Source organism: Ranitomeya variabilis, chromosome 1, assembly GCF_051348905.1.
Source record: "Ranitomeya variabilis isolate aRanVar5 chromosome 1, aRanVar5.hap1, whole genome shotgun sequence".
NCBI classification, from domain to species: domain Eukaryota; kingdom Metazoa; phylum Chordata; class Amphibia; order Anura; family Dendrobatidae; genus Ranitomeya; species Ranitomeya variabilis.
In genome coordinates, this window is record NC_135232.1 from 567,454,118 (window position 1) to 567,467,668 (window position 13,551).

At 46.9% G+C, this 13,551-nt stretch overlaps 1 protein-coding gene across 1 annotated transcript in view; it reads left to right on the plus strand.

The window, feature by feature from the left end:
* PALS1 (protein associated with LIN7 1, MAGUK p55 family member) overlaps positions 1 to 13,551 on the plus strand; it is a 63,049-nt gene that overhangs the window by 15,035 nt on the left and 34,463 nt on the right. Inside the window, exons 2-4 of the mRNA XM_077257275.1 lie at positions 5,021 to 5,507; positions 12,440 to 12,648; positions 12,927 to 13,004. Coding sequence (XP_077113390.1) covers positions 5,144 to 5,507; positions 12,440 to 12,648; positions 12,927 to 13,004 — 651 coding nt within the window. The 5' untranslated portion in view covers positions 5,021 to 5,143. The remainder of the gene's footprint in view (positions 1 to 5,020; positions 5,508 to 12,439; positions 12,649 to 12,926; positions 13,005 to 13,551) is intronic.

The window sequence follows — 13,551 nt, forward strand, 5'->3', positions numbered from 1 at the left end:
ATGCGGCGACGCTGCGGCGCAGAACGCTAATGTGAACGTAGACTTAGCTGGGCTCTTGTTGCTGCCCTTACAGGCGATGCGTTTTTCTGGGCTTGTTTTTTGGCACCAGAATTGCCGGTCCTGCCTCCTCCGCTGCGTGCCGCCACTTCCAGGTCACATCTACATATGATCTGTGTGGTGAATACATTACACATCTTGTACATGAGTGCAGCGAGTAGAAAATGATAAATGATCTGCACCTTGCAGCCATTTTCCTAGCTGTTCTGTAATAATTTGTTTTAGTTGCTTGTAGCAAAGGCAACTAAAGAGCAACTGAAGTGTAAAGTATGGAGGAGGGGGCAGAGAAGTTGCTTGAGCCTCAGAGAGCTGGGTTTATTCTATAGATATGCTCTTATTTAGTGAGGGTAATATCTGGTGTTGCATGAAACCTCCTTCCATTCCTGTCTGCACTTTTGAGTGCTCTGTGTGTCTGCACAGTGTCAGGCTGCAGATCAGCAGCCACATTCTTCACATATCTCTCCATTGCCACAGTATTCTCCAGAGCCTGTTCACCTCAGGTGAGGAGCTGGGACCATTTCTGAAGGACGCCTTCCATCATACCTGTACTCTGAGGCATCACCTCCTGTGACTAGAAGATTACAGCTTTTCAGGGGTAGCACAGCCCAGTGCATGTGTTCATCAGATTATCCCATTACTGATTATCTGTAATCTACAGCGCCCACCATTCATTCTCATTCTGTAACTACTTGACACTTTTTTTTCCTTTGGAAAAACTATTAGGGTATGTGCACACGTTCAGGTTTTTTCTTGTTTTTTTTCACGATAAAAACGCTATAAAAACTCATTAAAAACGCATACATTATGCATCCTATCATTTAGAATGCATTCTGCATGTTTTGTGCAAATGATGCGGTTTTTTCCGCGAAAAAAACGCATCCTGGTAAAAAAAAACCAGCATGTTCATTAATTTTGCGGATTTTCTGCGTTTTTCCTGCTATTCTATGCATTTGGGAAAAAACGCGTCAAACGCATGAAAAAAACGCAAAAAAAACGCATACGGATTTCTGGCAGAAATGTCCGGGTTTTGTCAGGAAAATTTCTGCAAGAAATCCTGACGTGTGCACATACCCTTAGTGAAATGAATAAACCCCCTCTATTAGTTCCTTTGGAGGACCACTGATAGTTTTTTTTTTTTTGTTGTTTTTTTTTGGGGGGGGTAATATTGCAAAAGTACTGTACACTCAGTTTTCCACCTTGAGCCAGTTTTGCCGAGCTGCGCTTTTACCAGGATCATCAAGTGCCATTTCTTCCTGTAAAAGCAGTCCCAGACCAATCCCTCATCAAAAGGAAATGCATCACATCAAAATAGAAAGCATACCAGGACCACGGGAAGCTGGGCCAGGCTTACAAAGTTTAGGCAGGCTTACCAGGACCACGGAGATGTGGGCCAGGCTTACAAACTACGCAGTCTTATGAGGACCACACAAAGCTTTGCCTGGCTTACCAGGATCACGAGAAGCTGAGTTAGGAAAGTAGGAAAGCTAAGCTGGGCCAGGCTTACCAGGATCACTGGAAGGTGAGTTAGGCTTACAAAGTAGGAAGGCTTACCAGGACTACAGGAAGCTGGGCCAGGCTTACCAGGATCACTGGAAGGTGAGTTAGGCTTACAAAGTAGGAAGGCTTACCAGGACCACAGGAAACTGGGCCAGGCTTACCAGGATCACTGGAAAGTGAGTTAGGCTTACAAAGTAGGAAGGCTTACCAGGACCACAGGAAGCTGGGCCAGGCTTACCAGGATCACTGGAAGGTGAGTTAGGCTTACAAAGTAGGAAGGCTTACCAGGACTACAGGAAGCTGGGCAAGGCTTACAAAGTAGGAAGGCTTACCAGGACTACAGGAAGCTGGGCCAGGCTTGCAAAGCAGGAAGGTTTACCAGGATCATGGAGAGTTGGGCTTGGCCAACAAAGTTGGAAGGCTTACCAGGACCATGGGGAGCCACGCCAGGCTTGCAAAATAGGAAGGCTTACCAAGGCCATTGGGAGCCAAGGCAGGCTGGGCTTGTTGGGACCATGGGGAGCTGGCGCAGCCTGTGCCTGGACCAGGCTTGCTGGGATCGCATGCACTCTCGGCCTGGTGTGCTAAAACCAAGGTGAGCTGGAGTGGGCCCAGCTTGCCTGGACCATGGGGAGTCAGAATGGGTTTGGCCTGGCTCATTAGGACTACAAGGCGATTGGGTGGGCTTTTCTAAGACCATGGGAAGCCGAGGCGAGCTGGCTTGCTGGGACCATGAGGCGGGTGCTGACTGGCTGCTGAGTAAAAGGTAATGGTGGCATTGCCATGACTACTAGGCGAGATTGGGTACCTGTTTTAACAACTGGGGGAGTGAGTCCAATTTTTGTTACTGAGTTTAGGGGTAACTGTATTCGTTGTACTAAGGTAAAGTGTTGACACAGCTATTTCTTTAGACTACGTTCCCACAATGAGTATTTACAAGTGTTTTGATATTACAGATTTTCTGTACCTATTAGGCTACTTTTGGTTTTTACATGCCTTCTTATGATTCTGTGTTTTTTGTCTTTTTAATGTCATGTTTTAAATACCATAAGTTGCTTTGTTTTTGATGCGTCCTGATATTTTACTTTTGTCAAATCTTTATTGATGCAGATTTTGCATGCATTTTTTTTTTTTTTACTTGTATTTACCTGCATCTAATGCGGTTCTGTGGGGGATATCCACACACAACAATTAGCGCAGCAGCAAGAAAAATGATCATGTTGTGTATATGTAGTAGCTGGTCCTGTACTCACTACGTGCTCTGATATGTAATGTCCTGTCTGTCTGTGCTATGGATCATGGGTGGGCAATTTAATCTTCCTGAGTGGCCACATGAGACTTAGACTCTTGTGGAGGGCCGAACCAATAGACTGAAGTTAATTCTGCTCAATTTTAATATTAACATATTATAATTAATATTGAGCAGAATTAAGTATTATACAGTATCTTACTGTATACCCTTTATACAGCATGAGCCCCCTGTATACATGAGCATCCCACATAGCCCTCTGTATGCAGTATGAGCCCCCACCAAGCTTCCTATATGCAGTATGAGCCTCCACCAAGCTTCCTATATGCAGTATGAGCCCCCACCAAGCTTCCTATATGCAGTATGAGCCTCCACCAAGCTTCCTATATGCAGTATGAGCCCCCACCAAGCCTCCTATATGCAGTATGAGCCCCCACCAAGCTTCCTATATGCAGTATGAGCCTCCACCAAGCTTCCTATATGCAGTATGAGCCCCCACCAAGCTTCCTATATGCAGTATGAGCCCCCACCAAGCTTCCTATATGCAGTATGAGCCTCCACCAAGCTTCCTATATGCAGTATGAGCCCCCACCAAGCTTCCTATATGCAGTATGAGCCTCCACCAAGCTTCCTATATGCAGTATGAGCCCCCACCAAGCCGCCTATATGCAGTATGAGCCCCCACCAAGCCTCCTATATGCAGTATGAGCCCCCACCAAGCCTCCTATATGCAGTATGAGCCCCCACCAAGCCTCCTATATGCAGTATGAGCCCCCACCAAGCCTCCTATATGCAGTATGAGCCCCCACCAAGCCTCCTATATGCAGTATGAGCCCCCACCAAGCCTCCTATATGCAGTATGAGCCCCCACCAAGCCTCCTATATGCAGTATGAGCCCCCACCAAGCCTCCTATATGCAGTATGAGCCCCCACCAAGCCTCCTATATGCAGTATGAGCCCCCACCAAGCCTCCTATATGCAGTATGAGCCCCTACCAAGCCTCCTATATGCAGTATGAGCCCCCACCAAGCCTCCTATATGCAGTATGAGCCCCCACCAAGCCTCCTGTATGCAGTATGAGCCCCCACCAAGCCTCCTGTATGCAGTATGAGCCCCCACCAAGCCTCCTGTGTGTAGTATGAGCCCCCACCAAGCCACATGTGTGTAGTATCAGCTCCCCACATATCATCCTGCATACAGACAAATATCCCATAAACATGAAGGGGGAAAAAAAAACCAAACCATACTCCCCTTGATCCCGTTCCCTTGGCGCTCTGCTTTTGTCTCCAGTGCACTGATTGTCAGCAGCAGCTCAATGAAATTATATAATTGCTTCTGCTGTGTCACATGCTAATTGCATCCAGTGTATGCAGATAGCGTTGACAGCAGTCAGTGTTGGATGGATGGCAGGGTGGGGGATGGCATGGTGAAGGCTGTGGGCCACGGTTTCAGCCCTTCGGCTGTCTTGGACCGCAGGCTGGACTGGAGCAGCCAGAGGGCCGGATGTGGCCCTCGGGCTGCAGTTTGCCCAGTCCTGCCATGAATGGTTACAGATCCTGTTTGTAGACCCCCCTCCCCAAGCTGCCAGCGGTATCCCTGCGGCCCCCCCCCCCCCCCCCCCCAAAGGCGGCGTCTCTGCAGTGCCACACTGCTGAAGGTGATTACCTCCTCAGCTTTTTGGGCAAGCACGTTATGCAGCACGGCTCTTCTTTTTAGTAGCATGGCCGCGCAGTTGGACTTGCGTTCAGCGGGTGGCAATGTGATTTTTCATTATTCTCCATACAGTGGCTTTATTGTTTTCCGCTGCTCCGGCTGTCCTGGTATTAAGCCTCTCGGGGTGGGGGTCTGGTTAGACTTTTGAGATGCGGGTCGCCAACGTGACTTGAGTTTACTGCTCAGCTCTCAACACTTTGTGTTAATTTCTGGCACCTCCAGGGCGGGGTCTGGCACCTCCACTGTAGACGTGGAATCTGAATTGTGCCCTTACTTTGTGACTAATCTTGGCAGTGTATGAATACTTTAAAAACTTGGTTTTACTATGCCAAAGGGGCGTGTCCCAACAATCTCCTTTTCTCAGCACTGATTGGGCAATGTTAGAGTTTTGTCTTGACAGTGTGATTGGTCACACCCAGGTGTCAATTTATTCAGAATTTTAGGGTGATAATAATGCTGTTACCTTTTCTACGCCACCTAATTCCTATTTTTGTCCTTTGTTAGGTTCGCGGCTATTCGGAGCAGTTCTATTCCCTTTGTTCCCAGGAAGCGACGATGGACCAGGATGGACTAGATGGTCGGACTCCCCTCCGCCTATAAACCCAGCGTACGTCGCTCTCGGCAGCCATGACCACCTCCCACGTGAACGGTCATGTAACGGAAGACTCTGACAGCGAGAAGCAAAGTGCAGATCTCTCTCCGGACGAGCCGCAGAAACACAGAGAAATGGCCGTGGACTGCCCGGGTGACTTGGGCACAAGGGCAATGCCCGTACGAAGGAGCGCTCAGCTGGAGCGGATCCGCCAGCAGCAAGAAGACATGAGACGAAGACGCGAAGAGGAGGGGAAGAAGCAGGATCTGGATGTAAATTCTTCCATGAGGCTCAAAAAGTTGGCACAGACTTTTCCTAAAACTGGAATAGATAACCCTATTTTTGATACGGACGAAGGACTTGTTCTAGAAAGTCCGAGCCGAGCGGTAAAAGTATTAGGTAAGGATGTAATTCTGTCATATTTATATTCCTGGAGGTGTGCAGACCCCACATAAGAACCCCCCCATTGTGCGTCATGGACCCTTGGGCAGCATACCAGTGTGTAATTGCTCCATAAAGTGCCACACTCGCTCTCTGGGCCCATATTGTTCATGAGATGACCATATTGTTCATGAGATGACCATAATGGGGGTCCTGTGTTTACATAAGTTGACAGCCCCTGTAGTCACTGTCTATAGGACTGAGGACAGTAACTGAGCTCTGTACGAAGGACAATCGGAGACTGCTGCATACAAATCGTGGACACAAGACTCCGTAACCCCCGTTCTGTTATTCCAGCGCTCAGACACATCACCTGTCTTGTGCATTGATAAATTATTATTGCTGGGGCTCCTTACAAAATAAAACGACCCTCACCATGGTCCTCATTTACTTTAATGGGTGTAGACAAAGTAGAGGAACTGACGACTCAGGAGATTGAAGGAATTCATCATTTTTATTGTACAATTTGGAGGGAAAGTTCTCACTACTTTATGAAAGTCGTTTATCCAACATCAAAGAACAAAGAGGCAGCACTCACCGATCTTCCAGAACAGGTTCCTTTATTAACTTACAGTAAAATCTTCACGGCCGGGGGTGCTGTGGTATAGAGTGCGGCAAGCCTGACGACGGCCGTTTCGCGCTTATCCGGCGCTTCTACGGGTCAGTGAGTGAGCGTCTCTCATGCCGGGGGAAGTAGTTGTTCGGGGCTGGACGCCTCCTCCCACTGACTACTCCCGTCACAAAAGGAACGCTCCCCATTTTTTAGACAAAATACATAAAAACAAATTAAAAACAATGTGCACAAAACGCTGTATCTGACAGTGAATACAGACCTAGTGGAAAAGCATATTATGATGTCAGTCGCCTAGACTCAAACTTAGTTACTGCACCAAGATGTGAACCTACACAGGCTAATCATAGACCTCATTCACTTGTCATTCATCTGCGGGGGAGACGTCGGGAACTACCCGACATACTGCACTTATGTCAAACGGGCCACGTTATTGTAACCTCGCATAACAGGGAAAGACCTCGCATAACAGGGAAAGACCTATCAAAATTGAGGGCATATTATGATTTACAATTTACAAACCCATCAGCTATACCACTAAATAGCTACCTCATAGGAAGACTGACATGTCAACCCGATCATTAAAACCTAATGGGCCCATAGCTTTTGTTTGCATGATCCATCTCGCCTCCCTTTTTAATAACATATTATGCAAGTCTCCTCCCCTGCTTGGTTAAGTCACCTTTTCAATCCCTGCGAATGTCAAAACTCTGGGGTCTCCTGCATGTGTGTCATGAATGTGGCTAATCAATCTGGGTACTCCCTTCCCCGTGGCTACTGACCTACAATGTTCACGGAAGCGTACATAAAGACACCGTATGGTTTTACCAATATAAAACCGCCCACATGGACAATATAACACGTAAACTACGTATTTGGTCTTACAAGATATAAAGTCATTGACCGTATGACTAACCGGGCCTATATTAAGTGTTCGTCCTGTAATGTGGTATCTACAATGTGGGCAATGCCCACATCGATGGTTACCTTTTGGGGCCCCCTGTTCTAACCAAGTATCTCTATTTGTGTCTGTGGATAGCCGGTTACGGACCAGTACGTCTCTTATTCTTGTGCTGCGTTTGTTGGATATTACTGGGCCTCTAGACACTGTTTCCACCAGGTCTCTGTCTGAGTTAGATGCAATTGGTTTTCGATATAACGTGGTACACAGGGCCTCTTGTTTAACCTCTACGGTAACATCTAAAAAATCAAGAGGCCCTGTGTACCACGTTATATCGAAAACCAATTGCATCTAACTCAGCGTTACATTACAACAGTTACTACCCACCCCACACCAAACAGTCGTTGCCGTATAGCCAACTCCTACGAGTACGTAGAAAAGAGGTTATCCACACACAGTGTTACAAGATGCGATGAAGAGGATTAACACAGTTAGTGGGGAACGAGAAACAAGTAAATCTAGTGACAAACAATTCACGTTTAGCTTGAGTCAGCTGTGTGTCATGTGGCGCTGCGCGTCAACACTGACGATTGTGTGAGATATGTGTTTGTGTCCGTGTCTCCTGAAAATTTGGTAGTATGTTTTTATATGCGTTTATACAATAAAATTATGGTTTTACATTGTGAACATTGCCTTTTGATCATCGTTTTTGTTTGAGTTCTATGTAGTAGTTGATGATGGGCATTATCTATCCCATTTAAATACATGGTTATAATATATAAAAAAATATCCATCACATTACCATGGTTTATAGTCATACATATTTGTGAGTAAAGTCCCATGGACCGACATATACGGGCTGCAATTAGGAAAAATTGGCACCTCTTGGAGAGAGACAGAGACCTGGTGGAAACAGTGTCTAGAGGCCCAGTAATATCCAACAAACGCAGCACAAGAATAAGAGACGTACTGGTCCGTAACCGGCTATCCACAGACACAAATAGAGATACTTGGTTAGAACAGGGGGCCCCAAAAGGTAACCATCGATGTGGGCATTGCCCACATTGTAGATACCACATTACAGGATGAACACTTAATATAGGCCCGGTTAGTCATACGGTCAATGACTTTATATCTTGTAAGACCAAATACGTAGTTTACGTGTTATATTGTCCATGTGGGTGGTTTTATATTGGTAAAACCATACGGTGTCTTTATGTACGCTTCCGTGAACATTGTAGGTCAGTAGCCACGGGGAAGGGAGTACCCAGATTGATTAGCCACATTTATGACACACATGCAGGAGACCCCAGAGTTTTGACTTTCGCAGGGATTGAAAAGGTAACTTAACCAAGCAGGGGAGGAGACTTGCATAATATGTTATTAAAAAGGGAGGCGAGATGGATCATGCAAACAAGAGCTATGGGCCTATTAGGTTTTAATGATCGGGTTGACATGTCCGTCTTCCTATGAGGTAGCTATTTAGTGGTATAGCTGATGGGTTTGTAAATTGTAAATCATAATATGCCCTCAATTTTGATAGGCCTTTCCCTGTTATGCGAGGTTACAATAACGTGGCCCGTTTGACATAAGTGCAGTATGTCGGGTAGTTCCCGACGTCTCCCCCGCAGATGAATGACAAGTGAATGAGGTCTATGATTAGCCTGTGTAGGTTCACATCTTGGTGCAGTAACTAAGTTTGAGTCTAGGCGACTGACATCATAATGTTTTTTCCACTAGGTCTGTATCCACTGTCAGATACAGTGTTTGGTGCACATTGTTTTTAATTTGTTTTTATGTATTTTGTCTAAAAAATGGGGAGCGTTCCTTTTGTGACGGGAGGAGTCCGTGGGAGGAGACGTCCAGCCCCGAACACCTACTTCCCCCGGCATGAGAGACGCTCACTCACTGACCCGTAGAAGCGCCGGATAGGCACGAAACGGCCGTCGTCAGGCTTGCCGCACTCTATACCACAGCACCCCGGGCCGTGAAGATTTTACTGTAAGTTAATAAAGGAACCTGTTCTGGAAGATCGGTGAGTGCTGCCTCTTTGTTCTTTGATGTTGGATAAACGGCTTGTGTTTTCGGTCCAAGCACCAGCGATCCAACGACCATACCCCCTTGCAGATGGGCGGGCGCAGCAGGTTATAGAAGCGGTGGTGCGGTCAGCTTTTTTTTCTTCAAGATTGACTTTATGAAAGTATTCAAGCCATGAAGCTGACCCCTGCCCAACAACGTAGGATGTACATACATCTGGTGCAGGTATATGGGCTCGGGACTGATCCCATTGTATACTTGGAGGGTGCTGTAGTGCACAGTTGGCACCTAACACCTGTGTTTGGAGCTTTGACCTTTGCTGTTTGACCATTTAGATAGTTACCGTGGTCAATTTTGGACATCGGCATTTGAACGGTTCCAACACCTCACCTGATGGGTTGCCCTGTTATTGCTGGGCTACTGAAGGCCCATGTTGTCAGTATTGGGGAAGTTATGGCTCCTCGTAGAAGAGGAGTAACAAATGAAACCTCATAAATGAATAATCGCCCAGTAGGGAAGATGTTAACTGTTATGTCTGAGACAACTGTTGGCACTTCACAGAGTAAAAGATGCAGAAATCACCCAAACAAGGTCCACCCCTCTCTACCCTATTATCCGTTGTATCGGATGCCCCCAGCTGCAGTGACAGGAGAGGCGCTGCGCATGCACGTCTCGCTCTGGTCACTGCTGTCAGGGACCCCAGTTATTATTATTTTTTTATTTTTTTTATAGTATACTTGGGCTTTCAGTAATTGAAAAGGGGTAGAGAGCCTCCTTTACTGCTGCGTCAGTCTGCAGAAGGCAGGGACATAGCCATAAAAACCCCAGCTGCATTGATCAAAAAGTGGAGAGATTTAGGGTAAGGATTCCCTATGCGGTGATTACATGAGCGGCCGGTCTGACTTGGTCCTATGTAACCCTGGCAGGTAACTGGGTGCACTGACTCCACGGCACGCTTGCCCTCCTAGGTGTGGCCTTACCTTATGATTAGTTATTTAATAGCTGGGTATTACTGCATAGCCTTGAATCTATCTAAGGTGTTATCGGGGCCACCATGTTGCTCCAAAGTAGGGCTCACAATCTGAATGTTACCTTATCAGGGACAGCCATGATAATGTGTGTAAAGCGTTGCGGAATATGTTAGCGCTATATAAAAATAAAGATTATTATTATAACGTGTGTCATTTTACATCTGTTAAAGATACGTAAGGACAGGACAACCCTGGGAGCAGTCTCCTTCATCTGAACGGCCACTAAAGTATTCTGGTGCTAGGGTCATGGTTCTCGGTGATCAGTTGATCGCTCCGGTGGTGGTGTTTAGAGGAACCAGTTTGTTTTTGATGAGCTGTCCTGAATTGGGAGGGGGCAGCACCTACTAAGCGTAGTCAGCTGACCAAGTACAACAGGTTTACAATGGAGCGTGGTGTTCTCGGAGACCCCCATTAGAAGTTTGAGCCGTGACTCCCTCCCCCTTCCATGCGATCAGCTAATGTTGGATTCCCAGGACAAACCCCTCATGATTTCCTGACGTGTTGCATCCATGTGTCTGTATTTCTCCAGGACGAGATTAGTGCGACCTTCACTGTTACATTCTTGGATTTTCTCATACATCTGAGTGTTCACATGGCCCTAGTAAACCTCGCCACTCTTATGTACAGGGTTACATTGGGGCTTGGGAAAAAATCTGACCTCATGTCATTATTGTGGAGGCTATAATGGACTTGTAGTTATACATTGGGCATAGTGGTCATCTTCATATGTGTGTGACCACCGCCCGTATAAACCGTGAAGGGAGCGGTGGTCTCCTGTGTGCACGACTGTGTCATGCAGTCACCTTCCTTCTCTCGCTATAAGATTAGCCAATAAAGCCAAGTCATTCTCTCACCATTAGGGGATATCTTGCTGATTGCTTAGCTCTTCCGGGGCCCTGAGATGGGGACTAAGACCCTGAGAACGGGGGTCTGCAGCCTTATCCTGATTGGCTACAGAGCAGCATATGTGCGGTTTCTGCTGTAAATATCCAAGTGCTGTGCTTGTCAGTCCCATAGACAATGAATGGAGCTTATAGAACTGAATTGCCTGGTTCTTGGGGTACCAGAGCCCTGATATAGGTAACTCTAATGGTCCCAGTGATCGGACCACCATTAGTTAGCATATTATCCCATATTCATTGCTTTTGTGGAATTAACCATTTAAGGTGGGAGTCATAGCACTTTACAGGCTGTGCATCAGAAGTCAACGGCCCAAATCTGTGCTGTGCCAAGCTCCGGAAGATTAAGGCTCCGGAACGTTAAGACTCTTCTGAAGTTCGAGATGAAACACTCGGTGCTTGTGGTGTATTTGTTTCCAGCCCTTGTGCGTGGCACTGTACACAGCCATTCCTGGTGGATCACACCCAGCTGACAATACCATGTAGGTCCTTTCTTCACCACCGAGGACCTCACATTTTCTTATACAAAAAAGTGAGTTCATCTCTGAGGGTTCGTGTTGTGAGCTGCATTACTGGCGTATAGACTTACCACATGGGACAATGTTTGTGTTCCCACCGGAAAGCGACAAGGTTGTCCCATTGTAGATGGGAACCTACTCTATTAAATTGGCCTCTTGGGCCAAGGACTATAGATGGTAAAGTGGAGGGAAATTCCGGGAGTGCTTAGCCGACTACAAGAAACAAAACTGACCAGTATGAAGCAAGTGTGAACAGGCACAAGCTGCTCTGACTGCAGTATTTTATTGCAGGTGCACAAAGGTAGTTGTAACCAGGATAGCGTCTCACACATCCCTGGCAGAGCTGATATAAGACCTCTATGACCCGGCAGCTGTGCTATGGCGGCAGAGATCCGCCGATCAGGTGATCACCAGGTCCTCCAGACCATCGGCGGTGCCAGTATGTCCTTACATTGCTCTCAGTATAGTTTGGGATCTACAGGCCGGACGCAGGAGCTGTTACCCCACGCCTGTAAATGTCACATTTCCATAACTCCGCAGTGTGTAGGCCACTCTGTCTGTGTGTGGCCACACGTGTAGACAGTCGCATCACCATTGGCAGCGATGTGGAATCGCATCTAATTATTGCCCACACAACAGGGCTCCCGTTTATTGTACACAGCTGCCTTTTATTCCTGCCACTCAAAGACGCATTGTGCGTGTACTGCTTGTTGGCTTTCTGGAGACCCGCGGCCCCCTCCTTGACATCACCTCCTTCAGACCGCGCCGCTGACCAGCTCATCTATGTGAGCGCTGCTCACAGCTGTAGGGAGGGTCCGCTGTGCCGTCTCGGCTCACTGCTCGGGGCACGGGATTCTGGCTGCTCAGTGAGCGGACCCTGCCCTTGTCATATGTTTCGTTGACTTACTAAAAGGTGTAGTCTGTCTTTTTCAGAATTGGAAGATTTGTTGAGCTCGCTGAAGGAGATCCAGCACACTCTGGTGGACTGTCAGAGCCAGGAGGACCTCAGCTTACTCCTTCATTTAGCGCAGAATGTCGACTTCCAAAACGCGATCAAAATCCACAATGCTGTCGCCGTGCACATGAACAAAGCCAGCCCCCCATATCCACTGTCCCCCAATGTGCAGGAGCTGAGCCACGAGGTAGGTGCCGTCTGCGTGTAGCCCCAAACTCTGTCTACAGGGCCGGGTGACTCTTTGCCCAACCATGGTTTCCTTGCACATATCTGCACGCATGTTACCAGCGGTCATGTATACATATATGTACGGTCTATAAGGAGCTGTATACTCCCGATCTCACATGCAATGCCCACGCATCCCCAGGGCATTGGCCACCCATGGGGGCATTTTAATGCTTAAGCCTCTCGCTGCCCGGTTACACAATGTATTGCTCATTTTTCTTTTCCCATCTCCGTGGTTAGGTGCAGCACGTCTTAAAAGCAAGTCATCACAAAGAAAGTCAAGAGCTTGCTGATCTGCTAAACACACCTCACCTTCAGGTAAAAGCATCGGGCTCCTACTGAGACATTGAGAGACGGAATATTATGATTTACTTTTTAATACCTGCTATTTTTGCTTTTATTTATTAACCCCTTCACCCCGGAGTTGTTTTCGTTTTTCGCTCCCCTCCTTCCCAGAGCCATAACTTTTTTTATTTTTCCGTCAATATGGCCATGTGAGGGCTTATTTTTTGCGGGACGAGTTGTACTGTTGAACGATACCATTGGTTTTACCATGCCGTGTAACAGAAAACGGGGAAAAAAAAAGTGCAATCTCACACTTGTTTTTTGTTTGGCTTTTTTGCTAGGTTCACCAAATGCTAAAACTGACCTGCCATTATGATTCTCCAGGTCATTACGAGCTCATAGACACCTAACATGTCTAGGTTATTTTTTATCTAAGTGGTGAAAAAAAATTCCAAAGTTTGCTAAAAAAAAAAAAAAAAAAAAATTGCGCATTTTTCTGATACCCGTAGCGTCTCCAATTTTCGTGATCTGGGGTCGGGTGAGGGCTTATTTTTTGCGTGCCGAGCTGACGTTTTTAATG